This window comes from Cotesia glomerata, linkage group LG5 (assembly GCF_020080835.1).
Source record: "Cotesia glomerata isolate CgM1 linkage group LG5, MPM_Cglom_v2.3, whole genome shotgun sequence".
Taxonomy (NCBI): domain Eukaryota; kingdom Metazoa; phylum Arthropoda; class Insecta; order Hymenoptera; family Braconidae; genus Cotesia; species Cotesia glomerata.
In genome coordinates this window covers 27,452,315-27,478,078 of record NC_058162.1, presented here as the reverse complement: position 1 = coordinate 27,478,078, position 25,764 = coordinate 27,452,315, and the positions used below count along the sequence as shown (strand labels likewise).

Genomic DNA, 25,764 nt, shown 5'->3' with positions numbered 1-25,764 from the left:
ATCCTAAAGTTAAATGTTTTTTAATTTTTTAAATACTAATTTTGAAAAGTAAAAAAAAATAAATTCACGTGGTGACTTATAGCAAAAAATAAATAAGAAATTAGTGAGATATTGGCCAAATAAAATAATAGCATTTAATTTTAGGATAAATAATAATTTTTTTAATATGGATAAAAAAGAATAATATAATAAATTTATACATATATTATTAAATAATATAAGAGGCTTTGGTGGAGCAAGTTAACCGTCCATTAAAGACGGACATATGTATTATATATCCTATACATAGTATTTCTATAAAGTAATATTGATTCACATTTAATTATTTCACTTATAATTATTAAGTCCAGTTGTTGGCTGGTACTTTTTGTAAATGTTTTTATTGTAATCAATCATCTCGATTTTTTTTATAATTGTTTAATTTTAATAAAATATTGTCATTTTTGTTTCATATATGTTCATTTATTATTGTAATTGTAACACCGCAATAAATGTACTATCATTATTATTTTTTTGTTATATATTTATATTCAATAATTCATTAACACTGATAATATTAATTTAATACTGTAAAGTTTTTAATAATGTAATTATTATTGATTAATTAAGTGGCAATCTCTTGCGGGAGGAGCAAGCGGTAATTTAACTTGAGTAGCAGCAACATTATTCCAAAGCCCTGGTAACCGAGAACCGTCAGATCCATTGCACTGCATACCTATAATAATTATTTTATTTTATTTTATTTATTTATTAAAATTTTAGGCCCTGAAGCCATTACTCCTTAAGAGCTTTACAAAATAAATTATCTATATTTAAAAATATAGATAAATTTACCAAGTGGTGCTGCTTGATAGAGATCGTGCAAAGCTGCAACTCTTAATTTAGTCCATTCAATATTTTGATAGCTTTTTGATACAGCGGTGTCAAAATCTGTATCTTGATTTTCCCATTCTCGCATGTATCTAAAGTAAGTTCGTAATGCATCATCGCTTATTGCGCTTTTACAAACTTCTAATCTTGTATTTGGGTAGTAATGGATGTAATTGACGCACATTTCATCGGAAATAGCAAAACCACCTAGTGTAACATTATTTCTTTCCATTGTATTATAAGTACAAGTTGTTATCAATGAATCACCCTGTTAAAATTATTTTTTTTTTAGATATTGTTTAAGTTTTTAATAATAATAATTTTAAAAAATTAAAGATTATATTTTATTATCATTTTTTTAATAATTGAATTGTAATAATGACAATAATAACATTAATAATAATAATAATAATCTTTGATCTTCAAAAATCATTATTATAATTTTTTTTAATTGATTGAATTTTAAAAATGATAATAATAACATTAATAATAATAATAATAATAATAATAATAATAATAATAATAATAATAATAATAATAATAATACCGGTAAAATATGTACTGGTTCAGGAAGTAATCTTATTTCTTGAAAATGAGTTGAATAATGATTATCATAATTAAGCGGTGATAATTCATTGCCATTACGTATATGTCGTGTACGTACAGTCGTACCAGTAAGATGAGTATGTAATTGTGATCCAAATACATAAATTCCATTTTGTGGTAACCCAATACCAGTACACTCTGTTACACAATGTCCAGATAATTCAAATAATTCCTACAGTATAAAAAAATTTTAATTAATTAATCAAAAATTACAATAAAAATTAAGTTAACCGACATTTAAAAATTTTTATAATTTTTTTTATTGACAAAATTATCACATAAAAATAAAAATAAAATTTCTTTTGTAAAAAACTTGGAAAACTTTAAGTACAATTTTTAAAAAATATTTTTCTTATTCTAATTTAATAAATGTATCAAAAATTTAAATTACTTGATGAGGTGGTATTGCCATTTTATCAGTATACTCAAGGCCAAGTTCTATCACACCGGCGTCATACTTTCTCAGAGTTTTAGTAAAATAAAATTCAATCCCCGAAGAGTCGACTTTATTTTTAATACGCTCTGGATTATTGTAATGCACCTCAAGCATAATATATTGATTGAATGATTTACCGCCGACTGACAGACCAGCTTCTTTGGGATACACGAATGCATCAGCGCCCATTGCCCATGCGGCTAATACTTTTTTACAAATCTACAGAATAATAAATAAATTAATTTTAGTTTTTTTTTTTTTTTTTTTTTTTTTTTTTAATAGAATTGATAATGATTAAAACCTGAGTTGCTTGGGGACGATCAGCAGCATCACAAGGACCATTATACAGAGGTATATTAGCTTCAGATGCTCCAGCACAGTGAAATACTTCCATATGATGGACTAGATGTTCATTACCAGGTTGTATAACTGGTCCAAATTGTAAAACATGGTGCCTATTAATTTTTAATTTATTAATATTAAATTATCACATTAAGGATAATAAATAACAAACTTTTGTCTTAGAGCTTCCGGAAGTTTCTCAACTCGGCACCAGTAAGTTGTTTCAACTTGAGGAACATTTACATGATCAGCTAGTAATTGATACTTCCAAGTATCTGAGGGAAATTCGGGCCGTTTATGAGAAACTGTACGAAGTAATTCAGTCCGTGACATTCCCGAAGAAATTGCGTTGGTTATAATATTTAATCCATTAAGATTTGAAAGTGGTCCGGTACCTTTAGACCAAACAATGTGAGTGGTTCCTCTCTAAAATATATAAATAATTTTATTTTATTAATTATTTATAAACACTAAAAAAAATAATTAATTAAATATTCTTGAACTAAAAAAATTAATTATTATACTAAAATAATATTAAAATTAGCAGGTGAGCATTTTATAATTTTATTTAAAAAATTGCATTCAAAATTTTTTTTTACATGTCAATTTTTTTTTTTTGTAATAATTAATTTGTTATAAATTTTAAAAATAATTATCCGCTAATTTTCATTAAAAAAATTTTGCATTAATAACTTTTTTAAATTTCTATGTAAAATTTTTTACAATATTTTTTTATATTAATTTAATACTTATAAAAAATTACGAGTAATTACCTCAATAATATAATCACGTTCATCGCATGTGTCTAATTTACGAGTAAAAGAAAACTTAGTCATATTACTAAGAATTGATCGCTTCCAAGCAAAATCATTGCAATCTTGATAGCTGTCAACTTCAATTATCCCTTTATTATTCGCCCATGCATCCTGCAACATTTAATTATTAATAATATACAAAATAAATTATTACTATGTTAAAATTACTTGAAAGTGAACTTTAAGATGCCAATCAATCCACAAAACACAATAATCAGCCGGTGTTAATTCTCCACGATTTGAAAATCCTACTGCAAACCATCCACTTTCTTCACCCGTGTAATGAATTTCAAATTGAATAATCTCCTTTGTTGGGTCGACTCTAGTTTTAAAAAATATTAATTTAATTTTATTAAAAATAAAATATTAAAAATTACAATACCTCCAGTATAAAGTTGATTGTGATCCAAGTGCTAACGAGTGAACGGATAAATCATTTCTGTACGCAAAGCTTGACCCGATAAATATAAATAAAATAATTAATTTCATGGCAAATTTTATTATCCACTGACCACTAGAATTTAGATGTTAATCCGAGGAGTTGACAAGACGGTTTGATATTTATTAGAGTAAAAAATTATAAAAATTGCCGCACATCTAAAAGCGCACACTCGGAGGGTTGAAGAAATAAAGAGCACGCGCAAGCTCGTATATCTTAAATAGAAATTTCTTCTTTTCTTATGCATCCTTTTTTTACACATCAAATATATTTATTACAAATAATAAATTATAAAGATATTATTTATTGAATAAATAATTAATTTTTTTATTTATCTTAATAAATTTTAATTTTAAATTAAATTGAAATAAATATTTGATTTGTAAATTAAAAATAGTTGAAATAAATTTATATGTTATACTATTATTTATTTATTTATTTATTTATTTATTTTGAATTAATAGGATGATTTTGGTATAAAAATAGAAGAATATTGAATAATAGAATTGAAGTAGAGCCTGATAAAAGTATGCGAACCACGAGATGACGGAGAATAATATTAAATTCCTTCTCTATTTGGTATTTAGTATAGTGCTAAAGGGGACCTAAAGAATGTCGATCTTGACACCAAAAGCAATATTAAAATTCCTCTTAATATTATCATCATCATTATTATTATTATTATTATCAAATTATTTTTTTTAATTAATAAAAATTATTAAATAAAAAAAAATAGAGTGAAGAAATAATTAATAATAAATTGATGAGCTGATGTTGCCGTAAGCGATCAATCTTTATAAATTGAACTAATAAAAGTGTCAAGATTATATTAAATTATTCATTTGTCAGTTTTAAACCTAAAATTTATAATAAATCGCTTATAATATTCTTAATTTAATAATTTTATATTTCTTCATGGCTTTTGAAGAATCTAAAATTTTAATAAATGGAAAACTAAAATCTGAAAAGAGTGTTGGTATAGAAATATTAAAATGGATAAAATTGATTAAGTACTTAAAATTATTATTTATTTTTCTTACAATTCAAAATTACATTTTAAAATTATTAAATATTAATATACATAATTTATAATTGATTATTCTATCTATAATAATGAAATAATTAATATATTTAACTAACTTTATTATAAAAATTTTAATTAGAAAACCAACCAAGTCCAAGTCTTATTATTTGCAATACGAAGGCCAATCATTGTCAAACAAACCGCACGGCTTTGGGGTTATATTAAAAATTTACAAAAACGGATTCTCAGATAAGTATTACAACGGGAGTTTTGTCTCCGGGAAGAAACAAGGATTCGGTGGGCTCTGGACTAACAACTATTACTACGAGGGAGATTTCTTCGCGGACAAAAAACATGGATTTGGAAGAATTTGGTACAAAAACGGTAGTTTTTACCAAGGCAACTGGAAAGATGGCTCTTACCACGGCGACGGAATGATAATAAAAGGTCTTAAATAATCCTAAATATTTATAGGTTACTTTCATTGCTAATTTGTATATTCTTCTTTCAGATAACGGGAACCGGTACCAGGGAAAATTCATCCAAGGAAGAAAACATGGCGACGGAATATTCTATCACTTTAAAACGGGACAAATGCAAAAAGGATACTGGATTAATGACACTTGTGCAAGTAGCACTATTGAAGATATTTACTGGCGTCAATCAGCGCTTCAACCTTCGCCGTATCCGATTCCCAAATTGGTAATTTAGTAATTAATTCGCGTTACTAATGTCATAAAAATTTTTCTTCATCATTTTAAATTGTTTTATTTTATGAGATTCATATATTTGTAAAACCAGTCTCAACTCTTAACAAATCATTACTTTCTCAGAGGTTAGGTTATTTTTATTGTTTTTGAAAAACTAACCTAAAATTACTGTCATTGTTTGGCTTTCTGGCTATTTCTGAAGAAATAGAACAATAATTACAATTATTTCTTCTTTAAATTTATTATTAAAAATAATTTTTTTATTGTTTTTATATTACAGAAGAACTAACCTCAAATTACTTTCATTGTTTGGCTCTGTAATTTCTGAAGAAATAGTAGAACAATGATTAAAATTATTTCTTTAAATTTTTTATTAGAAATAATTCTTTTATTGTTTTTATATTACAGAAAAAATAACATCAAATTACTTGCATTGTTTGGGTCAATAATTTTTGAAGAAATAGAACAATAATTAAAATTCTAATTTAAATAATATTAATTCAGAGAGCTATCCATCTTATTATTTTATGATTTAAAATTTATATCCCATTTAGGATACAGCTAATTTTATTGTCATACACCATTTTTAATTTACTACATCATTAAGCAATGTCATAAAAAATTAAACATAACTTTTTACTCTCGGACAGATATAATATTATACAAATGGCAAGTTTTACTTTTTTTACTTCGATTTTAACTGACATTAATAACGCAATATTTTAAGTATATTAAAAAAAAAAAAAAAAAAAAACTCCCTCAATTTCTTAATATTAATGAATATATCTTACATTAATGTCAACAATAATAATTAAATTGTTATAAATAAAACAATTTTTTATTTTTCAGGGCGAATAAGTTAAACAAGACGAGGTAGTAGTTAATCTAATCTAAGAGTTTAATGAAATTAATTGAAATTATAAAATATTATTTAAGTCACGTCGCTTAAAGAGGAATGTATCAATTAAATAATATTTACAATAAAAATAAACCGACGGAATAATTAAATATTAAAAAGCCGCTTAGTTACATAAAGGCCTCTTTAAAACATAATAATTACATCTGGAAGACATAACAATAAGTGCATTAGATGCACTTGAAATTAAAAACAAAATTAATAAATCAATTTTAATTAAAAATCATACAATATGCGTGGTAGATTGGAGCATACTGCCATTTCTTCCTTCGATGTCAGTAGACTCTATTTGCTCTTTAAGTAACTCTAGCTCGCGAATCCCCGAAACCGTGACTTCGTACTTGTGAGCGACGAGGCTGCGATAAAAGTGAACCGCGAATGCCAGGAAGACAATCAGCACGGGTATGAGGACCACGCAAGCAGACCAAGCCGCGACTTCCGAAAAGTCATAGAATTTAACCCAGCAGAGGATTGCGATTTCAATTAGGAATAAAATAAGTCCCAGAAGCGTCGAGAAGGCCCAGGCTACCTCGATGTACCAGTGGAGACGCTCGTGAGGAGATTCGTGGACCAGACTTATGCTATGGAGGTTGCAGACCGCCTCTATGTTGGGAAGAATACACGTAGAGATCATCAACGCAAGCATGTGGACGGCTACCAGGAGTGTTGTACACACTGCGAATGCTATCAGCATTTCTGTAGGCACTTTTGTTTCTGTGCTCAGTTGCACTTCTACCATTGCTACCTGTTAATTTATTTTAATTTTAATAATTGTTTTTATTTTTTAGATTCATTGAAAATTTTCAATTGTTGATGAAAATTAATTTAGCATATCTGTAATAATTTTATAACAAATAAATTATGGAAAAAAAAAAATTAACATAGAAATTTAAAAAAAATAAAAATGCAATTTTTTAAAAATAATTTTTTTGTTAAATAAAATTAAAAAATTGTAAAGTGACTGCTAAATTTAATAATTGCTGTTAAATTTATGATAAAAATTATCAAAGTTTTTGAACTTATTTATTAATTTAACTTAAAAATTATTATTATAATAATTTTTAAAAAATTTGACAATGATTGAAGCTCAATAATTAAAGAAGATAACTAAAATTTACCATTGCAAATCCAGAAAGTAACGCCGAGGTCTTAGAGGAAGCCTTGAGCTTTGCCCGGCTGAGCTGCAATTTTCTCCAAGAAAGATAACTCGGCGTATGAAGGCCATCTCCGGACTGCGACATTGTTGTCTAAGTATAAAAGGTAAATCTAATTATTACAATTTGTTTGACAATCTGTACGTAATATTACTTGATAATTATTAGTTACGGGTGGCACAGCGGCTGTGGTTAGAAAAGTAAAATCATAACCCGGTGCTGGAGGTGGGATTCTATAAAAAAAAAAAAAAAGCTATTTTATTGTTTAAAGTAGCAAAACATACCAATTAACGACGTAGCCAACGGAGCAACGAGCACTTGATTGCAATTCCTCGCGGTGAAAAAAAACCAATTGGTGCTGAACCAAACAGAATAATAATAATAATATGTATAAATATAATTTTATTGTAATTATAATAATAACCGAGGCCTGTGGAGTCAACAGATTAAAACAGCTTTGAAAAAGAAATAAAGAACTTTTTGATATATATAAATATATAAATAAAAATGAGTGATAAATTGCTTGAAGCAGGTGCCAGAAAGCCAAAAAAATGTAACAAGCCCAAAAGCCGGTGGATAAAAATAGTGAGTATTTAAATTTATTCTTGTAATATATAAAAGGTGTTTTTTTAATTTTTAAATTTTTAAGTTATAATTTTACCTGACACTTGTAAAAACGTTTGTTGAAACAGTGACCCTCGGTGGTGTGAAGATGAGAGTGGGAATGAGCGTCAATTGGAATTGTCGGATGAGTGGAAGCTAAGGTCGTTGGTCCACCCTCGGCACCAAACACTGAATTGCGTCCGGTGCTCGTCGACCATACAGACATTAGGCTGGCGTGTTGGTGTGTGAATCAACAGAAGGATGCTGCTGACAAAACAATAAACCACTATTTTATTGGCTATCTTGATTGTCATAATTACACATGTAATTATTCTTATGCGTCAAACGTCTAACATTTAAATCACAGACAGCTGATTTCATTCATTTTTCGTGTCTACAAATTTTTATTTCTTCATTTTAAATTCTTTTTCATTTTTTTTTGGTAACATTATAAATGATATTTAAGTTAGCAGTCACTTGACAATTTTTTAATTTTATTTAACAAAAAAATTTGTTCTAAAAAATTGCATTTCTTATTTTTTAAAATTTCTAAATATCAATTTTTTTTTTTCCCATAATTTATTTGTTAAAAAAATTTTAAAAATTATTAAATATCTGATAAATTAATTCTCATATTTTTTAATTATATTTAACAAAAAAATTATTTTTTAAAAATTGCATTTTTTATTTTTTCAAATTTCTACTTGTCATTTTTGTTTTTTTTTTTGCCTTAATTTATTTGTTATAAAATTATTAAAATTATCATACATTATGATTATTATACTCATTTTCTAAAATTTTAATTTCATATGTCACTTGTACCTTTTTTTAAAATTCTAAGTTTAGACACTTAAATTTGTACGCGATGATAAACCAGTATAACCTTCAATTTTTATTCTGGGTCATGGGTAATTTGCTACTTCATCACAGTAATTATAACTGTGGTATTGATTTATTTATTAATTTTTCTAAATAAATATCAATAATTGTCTTTGTTTCAGATTTATCAGTGGATTTATTGAGATTCATGAGAATCAAGCAATCAGACCCACCTGCAGTGTCTCGTTAGAATCTATTTTTATAAAACAACATCGCTCACATTTAAAGATTGCCAAACGTTACGTGAGTAAGCCGGTTTTTAGACAATGATAAGTTGATACTGAAACCAGACATCTGACAATTATTAACAAATAATATATTTTTTAAATTCCAATGGAATTTTTTTAAATTTATCAGCTGATCATAAAATGATTAAATTTTAATAATCTATTTTCTTCTGAAGAAATAAACTGACATTTGGCATCAAGGATCTTGACCGTGAAAAAGGTAATTAATTTTTTTCAAAAATAATTGTCAAAATTAATATAAACAATACCTCAATTATCACTTTAAACACAAGCGTATCCATTTTAATAATATTATTCATAGAACTGATAAAAAAAATTAAAAATTCCAGCTGATTTTTACTCTAAAAATTTACAATAAAAAAAATGACTAATTCACATTGAAAGCTCAAATGAAACTGAGTGCAGCGACATTGCAATTGTACCGTAAAGTCACATATGTATAAACAACATTAACACAAATAACGTTTGGTATTGAGAATTGAGTCTTGAGACTGAAAGAGCAAGAGACCCGACTGAGTTGTTGAGTAAGTATCTCTTACATTATTTATACACATACTTCGTACATATAGATTAATACATACATTTATTGTTGGTGGGTATGAATAAAACTGCGACATACGTTTTAATTCTTAAATCACACTGAATATTAGTATTATAACAGCTGGGACGTTGGGAGCGTCAAATATTTAAATTGCCTGGCAGTTAAAATTTAAGTGGTCTTATCTATCTAGCAGATGGGAACTTTGGATTGAAAAAATAAACACGGGGAATTGTATCGTTTGTTTATTCCAAGAGAGTAATAAGAAGTGGGTAAAAAATGACTGACATGACTGCATAATTTCCGCTAGCATTGAAGTTTGTTAAATTATCAGCATATCGCATTGGTTAACTATTCGAATGATTATTGTCTAGATGATAATAATAATAGTAATGATGGTGATGAGGATGCGCATGTGATCTGAAGTCGTAATGCCAGAGAAGATTAATAAAAAAAATAGCAAGAAAATGACCAGGTCGTGTCAAACGAGCCAAGTTCATACTTATCAAAGCTCGCTGGCAACACATGTGTACGGTATCTGTTATTATGTTGGCTGTGAGGTGAACCAATGCCTCTGTCTTAGAGTAAAGTCCGAGAGATTCAAGAAGGAGTAAAAGAGTAGAGGAATTGAGTGAACGGATCTTGAGAATCACACGTATAAATCGGCAACCCGATTAAGACCCGAGGTATCGTTCAGTCGCTCTTGGATCTTTAACCAGTGCGATTCGATTCTTTGATTCTATTGATTTTATATAAATCGCTTTCGTTGTAAAATAAGTACGGGCTGGTTCGGTGGCTGCATTCCTGCAGGTTTCATTATTTTCAGATCACAGATCGGTAACCTCCTTTCCTTTAGCAGAAGTGAAACCGAAAATATAATGTATTGATTTGTAAAACATTTGTTGGTTTTATTCTGTTTAATTTACTTTTGAAATTAAGATGGGCAGCCCACTGAAAGCTTTGCAAGATGATGAGAGATTTGCGCTGATGAAAGTAAGTCCAAAGTCTTTAATTTGTTTTTCTTTCATTTTAATTGAAATTTTATTTATATAGATATATTTTTTTTACTTATTGGCTTTTCAGTTCAACACACCTTTAATTTTATTTAATATGCACACGGTGTTCACTCATTAATATTCAAGCGATAATAATACTCATTGAATTGTGGTGAAAGAAGTCGAGGTCTTGCCAAATTGTTTATTACATTACTTTCTTGCTATGTGGGAATAATTGTTTTAGATTTTTTTTTTTCATATTGAAAATTTTTAATTTCAAAATTGAAGAAATTAATTTACACTAAAAGTTATTTTTGAAAAATTGCATTGATAGTTTTTCCATCAAATGGGTTGAGGTCAACTAGTCAGACTACAACATTCCAAATTAGCGAAATACTATAAAATATAAAATTCATGAAATCAAATCATTTGAAGAAAAAAAATGTCCTTAGCAATAAAACTCGAAATTATCAAAATTTCTTAATCAAAAACAATAAAAGTATCTTTTAATTATAACTTATAAATTTTCTATCAGCTAATATACAGTTTCTTTCATAAAATCGAGAAAAAATAATCTTTAGCTAGATTAATAATTCTCTAATAGTATAAAAAGTAAACAGCGTAATGCGGAAAAAACACCGCAGTCAGTAATTATATTTTCTTCCGTATATTTTTTCGTAAAAAGTATGTTAAGCTAATCAAATAAAATAATTCCGAAGAATATTAGCATGATATAAAAACAAATCTCTGAAAAAATATGAAAATTGAAGGCCGTCAAAAAAATTAATCTAAATATTGAACCTGAATTAATTTCAATAAACTCAAATTGAAAGCTTACACGCTACATTAATTAAAGACAAAAATTAGCATAATGATAATTAAACAAATCTTGATATAATGTTTGATTTTATCAGTCTGCAAGCAATCTTGATAGAGTAAACGGTATTTAAAAGAACAATAGCGTTATCTTGTTTTTAAAGTTGAAACAATATTTGAATGGGGTACACAATGGAAATTATTACCGGGGTAAATTGCCCGTGGCTTAACAATGTTTATTTTGTTTTATTTAGTCAGTGTGACTTGTGTTTTGTTGGTCTAAACACACACACACACATTACACTAAATTAACATTTCAGGTTATTCTGAAGCTGATCTAATATGTATAACATATGTATGATAGAGTGTAATTGCAGAGATAGGATTTACGTAAAATAATATTAGTTTCTGAGTGTAATTTAATTTAATTTAAGGCTTAAGGAGAAAGTAATTTCCGGATAAACATTTTTTGATGAATCCTTTCTTAGTCTAACAAATGAGCGAAAGTCCTGTCGGTATCAGTCAATCGTCTATTTTAAAGAAAAAAATTTAAAAAAATAAGATTCGATTTGAATAGTATGAAATTATAATCAAAACATTAACTTTTTAATTACTTAACTTAATTACTTAACGCGTTTAAATGTAAATAACGGCACTGGTTATTTAATGCGCACATTAAAAGAATTCTTTTGTTCACAAACTGTAAAGCAGTTGCAACACTTTTTTTATAAATAATAAATAAAAATTGCAAAACTTTCACAGCTCGTTTGCTGACTTAGTCAATAAAAATATTTAATAATAGTTTTGAATATCTACTATCACCTATTAGATATTTTTTGTTCGATTTTTTCAGTTCAGGCGCAGCGTTCAAGCGATCCTAGAGCCTCATCATGATGACCAATTTTTACTACGCTGGCTTCGAGGTAATTATTTATAAATTTGTATCATTTATAATGTCTAAGTTTTTTTTTTAATGTTATTGCAGCAAGAAAATGGGACCCCGTTGCTGCGGAAAAAATGCTAAGAGACGTAAGTTTAAATTTACCGAGACAAATTGGCAACAATTGAAAGTTTTATACTTTCTCTGTTAGTAATTATAATAAATAATAATTGCTTTTGTTTTTATTTGTTGCTAATCTAGTCGCTGGAATGGCGAAAAAAATGGGACGTTGATAAGCTTAACGAGTGGGAAGAGCCCGCTGTTGTAAAGGAAGGTCTTCCTCATGGGCTTTGTGGATTTGATAAAGAACAATCACCAGGTAATTAGTAAGAATTTTTATATAGATGTATTAATTATTCATGAATATAAAGTTAGATTACATCTAAAAATTTTTATGATTTTTTTTATTAAAAAATTATTACAAAAAAATTTTTTTCATTTGTTAAAAACTTCAAAAACTATAAGTACAATTTTTTAAAAATATTTTTTAGTTCTAATTTAATTAATAAATTAAGCAAAATAAAAAAATCAAACATGTCGGCTAACTTTATTATTATTAATTATTCTTAAAAAACTGTAAGTGCAATTTTTAAAAAATATTTTTTTGTTTTAATTTAATTACTGAAAAAAAAAAAAAAATTAAAAACGTCGGTTAATTTTAGTATTATAAATTTTGCAATTATTTTCAAAGTCAATAATATTAAAAATAAAATTATTTCAGTGGTGATTGTTCCATTCAGCGGACTTGATTTATACGGAATCCTCCACGTGGTTTCAAGACGTGACATGATTAAGGCAACAATAAAAACTCTGGAGCATTATTTAAAATTGTGCAACGAGCAGGGGAAGAAACACGGCCCAGGTGCAGGTCAGGTGACTGTAATTTTCGACATGGAAGGATTCAATCTAAGACCTCTTATGTGGAGACCTGGTGAGTAGTCAAAAGTCCAAATGGTAATTTAAATGAATTGAAATAAATAAATAAAATGTTAATTTAAGCTGGTGAGGTGATCATAACCCTGATACAAATGTATGAGGCAAATTATCCAGAGATACTAAAAACCTGTTTCATTATTAATGGTAGATATTTAGAAATAAAAGTGATACTTGGCTAATTTCGTAAAACGAATATGAATATAAATTACGAAATAATGTTTGCTAATACAGCGCCCAAGGTTTTCGCATTTGCCTTTTCGATCGCCAAGAAGTTTATGAACGAGTACACCATCTCCAAAATCCAGATCTACAAAGCCGATCCTCCCAGATGGAAGAACGCTATCCTCAAAGTAGTCAACAAGGATCAATTGCCGGCTCACTTCGGTGGTACTTTGACAGATCCTGATGGAGATCCTCGACTCACTACCAAAGTAATTTATCTTCTAACTTAGCTTCGTAATTCAATAACTTTCTCTTACTTTCTCAAATTCTATTGCCTAGATCTGCCAAGGCGGCAAAGTATCCAAAGATCTCTACGTCAATAAAAACGAGATGCACAAAGAGGACTACAAGACAACTATCGTCCGAAAAGGAGACAAATTCAAGATCGAACTGACTCCAGAAAAATTAGGATCGATCTTGAGCTGGGAATTTAAAACAGAAGATCACGATATAAAGTTTGGAATTGTCAAACAAAATAATAACTCTGGAGAAAAAATTGAAGTGGTTCCTGTTCACCGCGTGGCTGCTCACCAGCTTGAGGAAGTTGGTGTCCTTACTTGTGAAGATTTTTCAACATGTAAGTCTAATTATTCGCTTAAATTGATTAAATATCGCTAATGTCTGCTTGCTTTTAGACTCGATTGTTTTCGACAATAGCTACAGCTTGATGAGGAACAAGAAAATCTTCTACAACATCCGGATGGAAGAGCCAAATGAAAATTTACAAGAAATAGCTCTGCGTGATTCGTAAAATGAGTATTAGATGGTATAAGTTTTATATTTTTGTATTGGGTTGTAAATATTAAGCGAATATTAAGTTTTATAAAATTACAAAACTTTATTTCTGTTATTCTTTATACAATTTATTGAATAAATGATTGAAGGAATTTCCGCTCGGAGGTTAATTTAATTAATAGTCATGCTAATCATCTTCGTTTGTGACTAGCATCTTAACCAGCTCGGGCTTGAGAAGATGGTCGCCTTCCAGGCGCTTCGGTGTTCCCCAGAGCGCCATCGTCGGCAGAACATTCAACTTTGTCTTCGGGTTAGTACGGAACGGACATTTAAAGTCTTTCCAACTGCAACGAGGATTTAGAATAGACGAAATGATACTAAAGTTAGCCGACGTTTTTAATTATTTGATTTTTTTTTAATAATTAAATTAAAAAAAATTTCACTTGCAGTTTTTGAAGTTTTTTACAAGTGACATTTTTTTAAAAATAATTTTTTCAATAAAAAAAAAATCTAAAAATTTTTAAATGTCGGCTAATTTAATTTTCAATGAAACTAAAATTATCCGACAGCGAAAAATTTTCATTTTTTTTTTTTTTTATTAATTGAATTAGCTATAAATAAATATTTATAAAAAATTGCACGTATAGTTTTTCAATTTTTTTATATGTGCAATTTTTTCTTATAATTTTTCTTTAATAATTGTATTAATAAAAAAAAATTTTGAAAATTGTCAGCTAATTTTATTTTCATTAATTTTCATACATACGAATGATGATTTTGGAATCCAGTCAGAAAATTCCGTGACAAAATTTGGATAGTTAAAAAAAAAATAAAAATAAATCTTACTAAGCACGGTCACCAACTTCTACATGGACTATATGAGCAGACTCCGGCGCAGCTGTCAATCCTTCCTCGATAGCCGGCGCAGCTATAAATTTATTCAACCGATTATTTGTTCAAGATTAAAGCTAACTATCAAGAATACCTTCCACGCAATCCGAGCACCAGCTAAGACCATTCTCAAGCTTGCTTCCACTGTAGAGAACAATAATCGGGCCATCGGCTTTCAGGTTTTCCATCAACAAGAGAAAATTCTCGTAGCCCTCGACGTGGTGCTTCACGACCATTTTTTTAATAATTACAAGCTTAAAAATCACTACTTATTTACTTATCAACGAAATCGAGATTATTTGACTGATGCACTTATCAGAAAAACGTTAACACCCACTTACAAACTGTGCTTGTTGTCCGTTGACAGCAGCACTTGCTACGATAACATAAACCGCTTTTGTTTTTGGTTGTAAAATATAAATAATGATAACCGGAATTTTCTATTGTTATTATAAAAATTGCTAAAGTATTTAAAAAAAAAAAAATTGAATTCTCACCTTAATAAAATTGAAAGATTTTAGGTTTCATTAAAATGTTCTTAACACTGTGACATTAACACACAAACTGACACATAATCATATTTTTAGTTGATAAATTACTGTCAGTAAATTTAATCAAAAACTTTAATAAAATTAAAAAAATTCTTGAGTAATAGATAATAAAAATTCACTAAAAATATTTCACATCAGCAATATGCAAATTAAAAATCATTAAGTAAAAGTTGCCAGCTTATATACTTTTACTTTGATACAAAAAACCTGTCGGCCATCTTTGAATATTTTAAGTCTAAAACAATTTAGTCTAAAAAAAAAGAACTAATTGAAAAATTAGCATATATTTAAATGAAATTAGCCATTACCTTGGTGTTACATGTAACCGGATTAATTATTAATTAGTATTTAAAATAATAAATCATTTAAATAAGACAGAAGTAGTCTTACTTGTCGGCGTGAATAAACGTCCACAAGATGGCGCTTGATGGAGTTTCTTATCGTTACTAATGCAAGGTAATATTGCTGTATTGCTGTAGTCTTTGCGTAGCTCCCAGAGACTGGAGAAATATTATTATTAAATTGTTACATTAGTGAAAGACTTTTTATAGTTTTCTGGAGTCACTAGCTGGCATAAATTAAGTTATTAGCCAGTAGCAGTGGCTGTAGCTTGTGAATGGCAAATTGCTGGGGAAATCCAGGAATTTAAGTTGAGCAAAGCTTGGGAAAAGTCGGAGCTCGGAGCTAAGTGTATCAAGGCTGCGCTCCATCTCGACTCCCGAGTGTCGAAATTTTTCAAAGCTTATCCCAGCTGTTAATTACAAGCTACAAAAATCCTCTTGCGGTAGCTACTGAGAAGAAAAAAAAAAGAAAAAACGTAAATGCCATTGACGTAAAAGGTGACGAGGGTCAAACGGAAACGGCAAATGCAATATAAGTGAGTATGACTAATAAAATATGGTTTAGAGTTTAGTTTTTTTTATTTATACTCAGTATACTTCGTTGTGGTTGATCTTGCTCCGAACAATCTTATCATATCGTGCTTATGATCTCTTATAATATATACATGTTGTTTTTTTTAGTGTCCAATGGCTTGGTGTAAACACAAGGGACTGAAGTTTCACTGATATTCTTCGTCTGTAATATTTATTCGGGACATTTATTTTACTCAAGCTCCATAACAGCGTGGTTGCAAGAATGGCCGCGATTTTCGACATTGAATTGCACGATGTTGATAACAAAATAAATGAAGAAGAATCTGACGATGAGGTTATTGAAATAAATGAGGTAATTAATTATCTTTTATCAAGTGTAAACTTGGCATCTCTGCTTGTACACAAGTTTTATGTTTTATTTTTTATCGCAGGACGAGTACAACGCTGATCCGAATGTTAATGAATTTATAGAGTGAGTATTTTATTTTTTTATTTATTTTCAATCGATTTGTATTTAGCTTTATTCAGTGGTTGAGCTCTTGTTTATTTTGCTGTAGTTTCACATTGTGAAAGTAAACTACTCACCCGAGCGTCATTAATGTAAACTTTGATATATTGTGTGCTATTGGAATGTTTGGAATTTATTAATGAATTCTTAGATAACTGAACCTCATTTTGGATGTAATAATAAGCTGTTTATTTAAACCGGTGATTATTTTTTTTGTTATGTAATAATTAACAAGGAAAAGTAATGAATATATTGAAGAAAAAATTTTAAATCTTCTTTTGTTTCACTCCAAATTATTTAATTATTTTTTAAAAATAAAATTTTGTTTTATTAAATAATGACTTTTGTTAAATTACACTGTACGTTATTAAATATTGACGTTTTTAAAGATATAAGCTCATCCCGATGTTACACTCATCAAGAGCTTTCATTTGAGTACCCACATGTATTTTTGATATATTTTTCATATATACATATATATGATATATATATATATATATATATATATATATATATATATATATATATATATATGAAAAATTGATGTGGGTACTCAAACCAAAGGTCTTGATAAGTGGAACATCAGGATAAGCTTATATCTTTGAAAATGTCAATAGCTCACAAGATACAAGGTCATTTCTTAATTATTGATATTTTTAAAGATATAAACTCATCCCGATGTTACACTTATCAGGAGCTTTAATTTGAGTACCCACATGCATTTTTGATATATTTTTCATATATACATATATATAAATATATAAAATATATGAAAAATTGATGTGGGTACTCAAATGAAATGTCTTGATGAGTGTAAGATCGGGATGAGCTTATATCATTAAAAATGTCAATAGTTCACAAGATGCAAGGTCATTTTTTAATTATGTATATTTTACAGAGCCGATGGCGTAGAGAATGTACCTCTTTCAGAGCAGAGTGTCAACCGCGGACGGGAGCGAGCGGGGCCGCAAGATTTCGAGTTATGCAAGGTTATAGGTAAGGGCGGGTACGGAAAAGTGTTCCAAGTACGAAAAATAACCGGTAACGACGCTGGTACAATTTTCGCGATGAAGGTGAGTGTAAAAATAGAGTATTGATCAGTAGTAGGAAGCAAGACAAATTAAAAAATAAAATAATATCGATAGGTACTGAGAAAGGCTTCAATAATTCGCAACCAGAAGGACACTGCCCACACCAAGGCTGAGCGGAACATCCTGGAGGCTGTAAAGCACCCTTTCATAGTCGACTTGATGTACGCCTTTCAAACCGGCGAGAAGTTGTATTTAATTCTCGAATACATGTGCGGCGGAGAGCTGTTTCGGCACTTGAACGACGAGGGGATCTTCCTCGAGGAGACAGTTTGTTTTTATCTGTGCGAAATAATTCTAGCGCTGCAGCACCTGCACCAGCAGGGAATAATCTACCGGGACCTCAAGCCGGAGAACATTCTGCTGGATGTCGAGGGACATATCAAGCTAACGGACTTCGGGCTCTGCAAGGAGCACATTCAAGACGGCTCTGTGACTCACACCTTCTGCGGCACCATCGAGTACATGGCTCCGGAAATTCTGACCCGGAACGGACACGGCAAAGCCGTCGACTGGTGGAGTCTCGGAACTTTGATGTACGACATGCTGACCGGTGCTCCGCCGTTCACTTCGGACAATCGCAAAAAGACTATTGAGAAAATTCTCAAAGCTAAACTTACCTTACCTCAGTATTTAACTCACGATGCTCGGGACTTGATAAGGAAGCTGCTGAAGAGACAAGTGCACCAAAGATTGGGCTCCGGGTCTGGAGACGCCGAGCAAGTTAAGAACCACATTTTCTTCAGACACATCAACTGGAATGACGTTATTCAACGGAAACTCAAGGTTCCTTTCAAGCCGACTTTGACCAGCGAGGACGACGTGTCCCAGTTTGATAAAAAATTCACCAGCTCTCTGCCTGTTGATTCTCCAGTTGAATTTTTACTTAATGACTCCGCTGATGGGCTCTTTGAAGGATTCACTTATGTTGCTCCGAGTATTCTTGAAGGGACTTACGCACAACCTCGCATCGTCCGGGCTGAGAGTCCTCGCAAAACTTCTGTCAAAAATTTCTCACCACGGCTAAATCAATTTCATCTTCATCACAGGTAATCTATATTATTAAATTTTTTGGCCTGTGTATTAATGAATGACCTTGTATCTTGTGAACTATTGACATTTTTAAAGATATAAGCTCATCTTGATGTTACACTCATCGAGACCTTTCATTTGAGTACCCACATCAGTTTTTTTTATATATTTTACATATTTATATATTTATATATATATATGTATATATGAAAAATATATCAAAAATGCATGTGGGTACTCAAATGAAAGGTCTCGATGAGCGTAACATCAAGATAAGCTTATATTTTCAAAAATATCAATAAATAAGAAATGACCTTGTATCTTGTGAACTATTGACATTTTTAAAGATATAAGCTCATTTTGATGTTACACTCATCATGACCTTTCATTTGAGTATCCACATCAATTTTTTATATATTTTATATGTTTATATATATTATATATATATGTATATATGAAAAATATATCAAAAATGCATGTTGGTACTCAAATGAAAGCTCTTGATGATTGTAACATCAAGATGAGCTTATATCTTTATAAATGTCAATAGTTAAGAAAGTACAGTGTAATTTAACAAAAGTCATTTTTTAATAAAGCAAAATTTTATTCATTTACTATTTTTTAACGGTACCTCTGATAAATGTGTTGAAATATTTAAGTAATTACTTAATGCACTAATTAGCTGATAAGTTTTTAGAAACTTAAAATTTTTATCAACTAAAAAAAGTTTTGAAATTAAAGTAGAGTCACTATTTAATAATTTTTTAAATACAAATAATTAATAAATAATTTTAATTACAGGCACAACGGAATCGAAGATACCGAAATGATCGAGATAGGTTAATGATGATTTAATTTTAAATTAAATAAATTTGTTTATAAATAATTAATTTAATTTATTAACTAAAAATAATATACAGGATAAATTAATTATTTATAAATAAAAAAGGAACCTTTGTTGGTTGCATTTTGTGGCTTGGCCGTCATTTAGAGACTTCGATCGGTGCGATAAATCATTCTCAGGGATTGATTTTATATTTTGATATATAAAATCGTCATATGAACTTATCGTGCGTAATTTTTTTTAATTACACCGTTAAAAATTATAAATTAACATCAAGGCTTTTATTTTTTTGCACTGAAATCGACGGTTGAGTTTAGCTAATTTTTATTTATCGATCACAACATAACATTATCATGGATATTAAATGAAATATTATATATATAAATAAATGAATATATTTTACTCGTAATAACAACTTTATACGTAATCGAAGTAATAATAATAATTATTATTATTATTATAAATGTGTAACGAATACACGTAACTAGCTGCCTATTAATTTATCCACGTCTTAGTATCTTTTGATTATTTTAATATACATAATAACTCAACAAAATTTTATTAATAATAATTATTATTGGAATAATTAAATAGATATTTAAGGTATATATTCACTTTAGCTTCGAGTTAAATATTTTATATAAAGATAATTAAACTGCTGACTAAATTTAACTGATCGAATTGAACGATAGGAATTTTATTTTAAATAATTATAATTATAATAACGATAATTTGGCCATTGATAACTTAAAAAAAAAAATAAATAAATAAACTTATTAACTGCCCGAGTGTTCAAGGACTTTCGTCGACCACAAATATTTTTAGGTCACTCAGTCCTATGTTATCATATATCTTAAAGTATTTTTGTGACGCCGGTAATTTAAATGAATCTTCCAAACAATGTTAATGATAATACTGACAAAATAATAATTAATAATGATAATAAACAATAATAATAATAATAATAGACTTGAATGAAGAAATTAATCCTTGAGCACTCACGTCAATTTAAATGGCCAATTTTCTCACGCTCCATGGTAAAAAATTTTTTCCGAAGATACCCGACTGACTCCGATGTTTGCCGAAGATACACGACCGACTACGATGATGACCGAGCGCGTATTTTTACAGTACAGCGCTAAATTAAAATTTTTCTGAAAATACACGACTGACTCTGAAGTTTTCCGAAGATACACGACTGACTCCGATGATGACCGAGCGTGTATTTTTACAGTACAGCGCAGTAAATTAAAAATTTTTAATTTCCTCGCGCTCCGCGGTAAAAATTTTTTTCCGAAGATACACGACCGATTCCGAAGAAGACCGAGCGTGTGTTTTTACAGTACAGCGCGGCAAATTTAAATTTTTAAATGAAATTGAATTATTTTATTGAGTTTAGATAATAATTTTTAATTAAAAAAAATTTTGTTTAAGCGTGGGTAAAATGGCCAGTGAGTGCTGGAGGATTAAGTAAAATATGTATCGATAAATCCGACGTGGATATATGTAATTGCATATTTCAATAAATAGTTTAAGACGCTCTGATATATATGTCATAAACGATTTAATATTTGTAGGAATAATAATTATTAACATTGACATATTTAATATAAATGTATAAGCTTAATGTAAAATGTAAGACTAAATTGTAATTGTTAATTTTTATTTTATAAAATTTATTCTGAAATCTTCGAGCTTTAATTGCAACAATTATTATTATTATAAAATTTTTAAATAATTTGCAATAAAAGCTGGTGGAATTTTTAAATGACCAATTGAGTATAATTTGATTTTTATTATTGTATTTGTCACTCGGTATTCGTGGACTAAATTAAGTTCTCAATAATTTTAAATAATTGCCAATTATTAAAAAAAAAGTAATACTATGTTTTTTTGTTGAAAATAACAAACTAGCAATAATAAATGTGGCAACTGTAAGTGTTAGCATCTTTAAGTTTTGTCATATATAATTATCAAAATAAATGACGATGCACTGCCGTGATTGCTTATTATTAACTTAATTTAAAATCTAAAAATTAGCACAAAATCGGCAAGTAGATTAATCGGAACTTTATGTATTATTTTAAAAATATGACATGAAATAAAGTAACAAATGCTTCCACTCAGAGATTTATGACTAGAATTTAAGTAAAATTAAAAAGTGTGTGTTTTAAATATTTAATAAAAATAAAAATCATCTGGAGTTATATTATGGCTCAATACTTTGCATAAATATTTATATTAAGAGATTATGACTTGTAAGCTGAGTGAAATAATAATATTAATAACATTTAATAATCAATTATTTTTATTTACAGTTACCAGCAGCTAATTTATCTCTTGTACGATAATCAGCTAGCTAATTTAATTATTAAATATATTTTATCAATAATCAAATATTGTCCTGTGAATACAATATGTTGTCATTTATTTTATGTCAGCTGTCAAACTATTTTAATTGAATAAAAATAATCATCTTTAATTTTTTAGTTATTATTTATTAGCAACCTTGCAGTCACTATATAACTGTACTTTCGTAAATATTGACATTTTTAAAGATATAAGCTCATCCTGATGTTACACTCATCTAGAGCTTTCATTTGAGTACCCACATGCATTTTTGATATTTTTTAATATATATACATCTATATAATATATATAAATAAAAAAAAAATATATGAAAAATTGATGTGGGTACTCAAATGAAAGGTCTCGATGAGTCTAACATCAGGATGAGCTTATTATTTAAAAAATGTCAATAGTTTACAAGATACAGGTTCATTTCTTAATTATAGATATTTTTAAATATATAAGCTCATCCTGGTGTTACACTCATCAAGAGCTTTCATTTGAGTACCCACATGCATTTTTGATATATTTTTCATATATACATATAGGTAATATATATAAATATGTAAAATATATGAAAAATTGATGTGGGTACTCAAATGAAAGGTCTTGATGAGTGTAACATCACGATGAGCTTATTTCTTTAAAAATGTCAATATTTCACAAGATACAAGGTAATTTCTTAATTAATGGGTGTAAAAGGCTGATAATTAATAATAATAATATTAGTATTCTGATCGTTTCGTAGTATCGATATTTATTAATATTCATACAGCGAAACGTTTTTCAACTATTTACAGAAAAAATAATGAAAACAATGATGATATACGTACTAAGTAATTTTAAATAATTAAAAATTATATAGTTAGTCGATGGAGACGCAGTAGCTCATCTATTCGTAGATGTCTTCTCTGTCTGCGACGTAGCGTACAATATCACCGGGCTTCATCAGTTTCTCGGCATCCATGTCCGGGATCTCGAAGCCAAACTCATCCTCAATGGCCATAATCACCTCCACGTGGTCCAGGGAGTCAAGGCCCAGGTCGTTCATAAAATGCGAGTCCAGAGTCAGCTGTTGGGGAAATTTCAGTAAGATTTTCTCAAATTATTAAAGGAAATTAAACTAACTAAATCTGACAAACGCGAGCCACGAAACGAGCTGCCACAGTTTTATTTAACATGTACCTTGGATGGGTCAACTTTGTCATAAAGTTTGAGGACCAAGAGTACTCTTTCACGAATGACATTGAGTGTCAAGGGTGGTCTACCGCTGTACCATCGTGCCTGCTCGACTCGTGGCCCCTGTAGCATAAAAAACGTTTACTCAGTATTAATTTACTATTTATTGACCTTATCAGCTGTTATTTTGTCGTAGTCTCTGCAGATTTTTATTACGCGCTGTTCGATTTCATTTATTGGGGTTTTTTTCTTCATCCCTGGCCCCTCTGTGTAGCTCCGGATCTATTTTTTTTTGTTAAAGAAAAACCAGCTTGGTAATAATTAATTTAATTTTGCAAAATTATCAGTCAATAGGGTAATATTGGATAATTATTATTTAAATGGATTTTAATAAAATAATTTTATTAAATATAAATAATAATTTTTTTTCAATTTATAAAAATGGAATGGACATAATACTAAAGTTAGCCGACACGTTTTTAATTTTTTAATTTTATTTTTTAATAATTAAATTAGAACAAAAAAATATTTTTTAAAAATTGCACTTACAATTTTTAAAGTTTTTTTACAAGTGAAAATTTTTATTTAATCATTTTTTCAATAAAAAAAAATTCTAAAAATTTTTAAATGTCGGCTAACTTAATTTTCATAAAATGAAAATTTCCAGACTGAGAATGACGTAAAATAAATAATAATAAAGTTAGCTGACATTTTTGATTTTTTAATTTTGCCAAATTTATTGAATTATAACTAAAAAATATTTTTAAAAAATTCCACTTATAGTTTTTAATGTTTTTAACAAATGAAAAAAATTTTTTATAATAATTCTTTAATAAAAAAAATCATAAAAATTTTTAGATGTCGGCTAACTTTATTTTTATATAAAATAAAGGTTAGAAAAATTAATTTTTATAATTAATCTAGAAAGTTTCTGTCAGCAAAACTATCAACGATAATTTCAAATTCCTAAAATCAATAAAAAGAAATGACACTGAAATTAGCAGACGTCTAAAAATTTTTGATTTTCTTTATTAATTAAATTACAATTAAAAAGATATTTCTAAAAAAATTCATGACATTAAAGTTAGCAGTTGCTTGACAATTTTTTAATTTTTTTAATAAATAAATTTGCTCCGAAAAATTATTTCTAAAAAATTGGATTTTTTATTTTTTTAATTTTCTAAATGTCAATTTTTTTCCTCATTTTCTTTGACATAATTTGTTTATTAAAAAAGTTATTAAAAATATAAAATGTCTGCTAAATTAATTTTCATAAAAAATTCACTAGTAGTTTTTCAAGTTTTTTACTTGTGAATTTTTTTTTTAATTGTTTAATTGAAATTTTTTCAATAAAAAATTTCTAAAAATTTTGAAATGTCAGCTAACTTCACTTTTATGGATATTAATAAAATAATTGTTCTAAAAATGAATTCTTATAATTAAACTAGAAAATTTCTGTCAGCAAAACTATCAAGAATCAATAAGAATTAAGTTAGCCGACATTTAAAAATTTTTAGAATTTTTCTTTTATTGAAAATATTAGAAAAAAAAATTTTAATTTGTAAAAAACTTGAAAAATTACAAGTGGAATTAAAAAAAAATATTTTTTAGTCCTAATTTAGTAAATCAAAAAATTAAAAACGTCGGTTTACTTTAACGACATTAAAAAGAAAGATAATTGATAAGTCAATGTTGCCCTGGTGACTGCAATAAAATCGACATTCAGACATTTACTCAGCAATTACATAATTGAAGAATTAAAAAAATAATTTAAACAAAAGTACCTGAGAACAGACTGGTGCAACAAACTTACAACCATTTGCTTGTAAATGGAACCTCTGTGTTCGTGCTAAATTGGCAACAGCTCCGAATCTCCTTCCGTTGAGGAATGAAAATTTTTTAACACCCGAGCTGATATTGTGAGTGAGAATTCTGACGCCCGTCAACGATGCCATGTTTGAGTCAACTCAAACCTCTTACAATTAAATTGTAATAAGTAATGTAAAAAATTTTATAATCACTCGGTTGTTGGTTAGGATCTGAAATTATCGAACCTCGAATTATTGCGAGTGTGTCGGTCAGAAGCCGATCATCGACACACTTACACTAGCCCGTAAAATGGTAAAATGGTGTCTGTGAGTCACGTGACGTCTCCAGCAGTGAACAGTGGCCATTTTCTTTTACACGGTGATGTAACATATGATCAAGTGCTGATAAATTAAA

At 28.4% G+C, this 25,764-nt stretch overlaps 7 protein-coding genes across 17 annotated transcripts; 3 read left to right on the top strand and 4 right to left on the bottom strand.

Annotated features, from left to right (window-relative positions):
• Positions 1-186: 186 nt before the first annotated feature.
• Positions 187-3,669, bottom strand: LOC123265238 (tyramine beta-hydroxylase). Its single transcript, XM_044728896.1, has 9 exons — positions 3,452-3,669; positions 3,238-3,391; positions 3,028-3,180; positions 2,427-2,680; positions 2,214-2,367; positions 1,868-2,131; positions 1,418-1,648; positions 835-1,138; positions 187-715 (listed from the first exon to the last, which is right to left on the bottom strand). Exons 1-9 carry the CDS (start codon positions 3,556-3,558, stop codon positions 594-596), a joined length of 1,743 nt encoding a protein of 580 aa, XP_044584831.1. The 5' UTR covers positions 3,559-3,669; the 3' UTR covers positions 187-593.
• Positions 3,670-4,423: 754 nt separating this feature from the next.
• Positions 4,424-5,265, top strand: LOC123266168 (MORN repeat-containing protein 3-like). The gene is made up of 3 exons (XM_044730197.1): positions 4,424-4,518; positions 4,672-4,979; positions 5,044-5,265. Exons 1-3 carry the CDS (start codon positions 4,424-4,426, stop codon positions 5,241-5,243), a joined length of 603 nt encoding a protein of 200 aa, XP_044586132.1. The 3' UTR covers positions 5,244-5,265.
• Positions 5,266-5,595: 330 nt separating this feature from the next.
• On the bottom strand, positions 5,596-15,995 carry LOC123265246 (calcium release-activated calcium channel protein 1). Of its 10 annotated transcripts, XM_044728914.1 has the most exons (5): positions 9,291-9,574; positions 8,968-9,074; positions 7,974-8,179; positions 7,277-7,405; positions 5,596-6,903 (listed from the first exon to the last, which is right to left on the bottom strand). In XM_044728914.1, the coding sequence occupies exons 3-5, from the start codon at positions 8,139-8,141 to the stop codon at positions 6,382-6,384; spliced, it is 819 nt and encodes a 272-aa protein (XP_044584849.1). In that variant the 5' UTR covers positions 8,142-8,179; positions 8,968-9,074; positions 9,291-9,574; the 3' UTR covers positions 5,596-6,381. The 10 variants fall into 10 exon arrangements, with proteins under 10 accessions (XP_044584849.1, XP_044584853.1, XP_044584852.1 ...); XM_044728918.1 differs by lacking the exons at positions 8,968-9,074; positions 9,291-9,574 and adding an exon at positions 15,975-15,995; XM_044728917.1 differs by lacking the exons at positions 8,968-9,074; positions 9,291-9,574 and adding an exon at positions 15,853-15,875.
• Positions 10,074-14,376, top strand: LOC123265243 (SEC14-like protein 2). The gene is made up of 9 exons (XM_044728904.1): positions 10,074-10,573; positions 12,245-12,314; positions 12,377-12,420; positions 12,533-12,650; positions 13,053-13,262; positions 13,331-13,411; positions 13,499-13,698; positions 13,769-14,066; positions 14,125-14,376. Exons 1-9 carry the CDS (start codon positions 10,520-10,522, stop codon positions 14,238-14,240), a joined length of 1,191 nt encoding a protein of 396 aa, XP_044584839.1. The 5' UTR covers positions 10,074-10,519; the 3' UTR covers positions 14,241-14,376.
• On the bottom strand, positions 14,303-15,704 carry LOC123265249 (thioredoxin domain-containing protein 17). The gene is made up of 4 exons (XM_044728929.1): positions 15,613-15,704; positions 15,210-15,509; positions 15,071-15,152; positions 14,303-14,568 (listed from the first exon to the last, which is right to left on the bottom strand). Exons 2-4 carry the CDS (start codon positions 15,349-15,351, stop codon positions 14,412-14,414), a joined length of 381 nt encoding a protein of 126 aa, XP_044584864.1. The 5' UTR covers positions 15,352-15,509; positions 15,613-15,704; the 3' UTR covers positions 14,303-14,411.
• Positions 15,996-16,138: 143 nt separating the features above from the next.
• Positions 16,139-21,277, top strand: LOC123265242 (ribosomal protein S6 kinase beta-1-like). Its single transcript, XM_044728903.1, has 6 exons — positions 16,139-16,543; positions 16,689-16,893; positions 16,973-17,013; positions 17,948-18,122; positions 18,195-19,186; positions 19,971-21,277. The coding sequence occupies exons 2-6, from the start codon at positions 16,804-16,806 to the stop codon at positions 20,011-20,013; spliced, it is 1,341 nt and encodes a 446-aa protein (XP_044584838.1). The 5' UTR covers positions 16,139-16,543; positions 16,689-16,803; the 3' UTR covers positions 20,014-21,277.
• A 1,810-nt stretch (positions 21,278-23,087) lies between these two features.
• Positions 23,088-25,682, bottom strand: LOC123265248 (acyl carrier protein, mitochondrial). Of its 2 annotated transcripts, none has more exons than XM_044728927.1 (3): positions 25,326-25,682; positions 23,548-23,664; positions 23,088-23,434 (listed from the first exon to the last, which is right to left on the bottom strand). In XM_044728927.1, the coding sequence occupies exons 1-3, from the start codon at positions 25,494-25,496 to the stop codon at positions 23,255-23,257; spliced, it is 468 nt and encodes a 155-aa protein (XP_044584862.1). In that variant the 5' UTR covers positions 25,497-25,682; the 3' UTR covers positions 23,088-23,254. The 2 variants fall into 2 exon arrangements, with proteins under 2 accessions (XP_044584862.1, XP_044584863.1); XM_044728928.1 differs by lacking the exon at positions 23,548-23,664 and adding an exon at positions 23,713-23,823 and having other exon boundaries at positions 25,326-25,681.
• Positions 25,683-25,764: the final 82 nt, after the last annotated feature.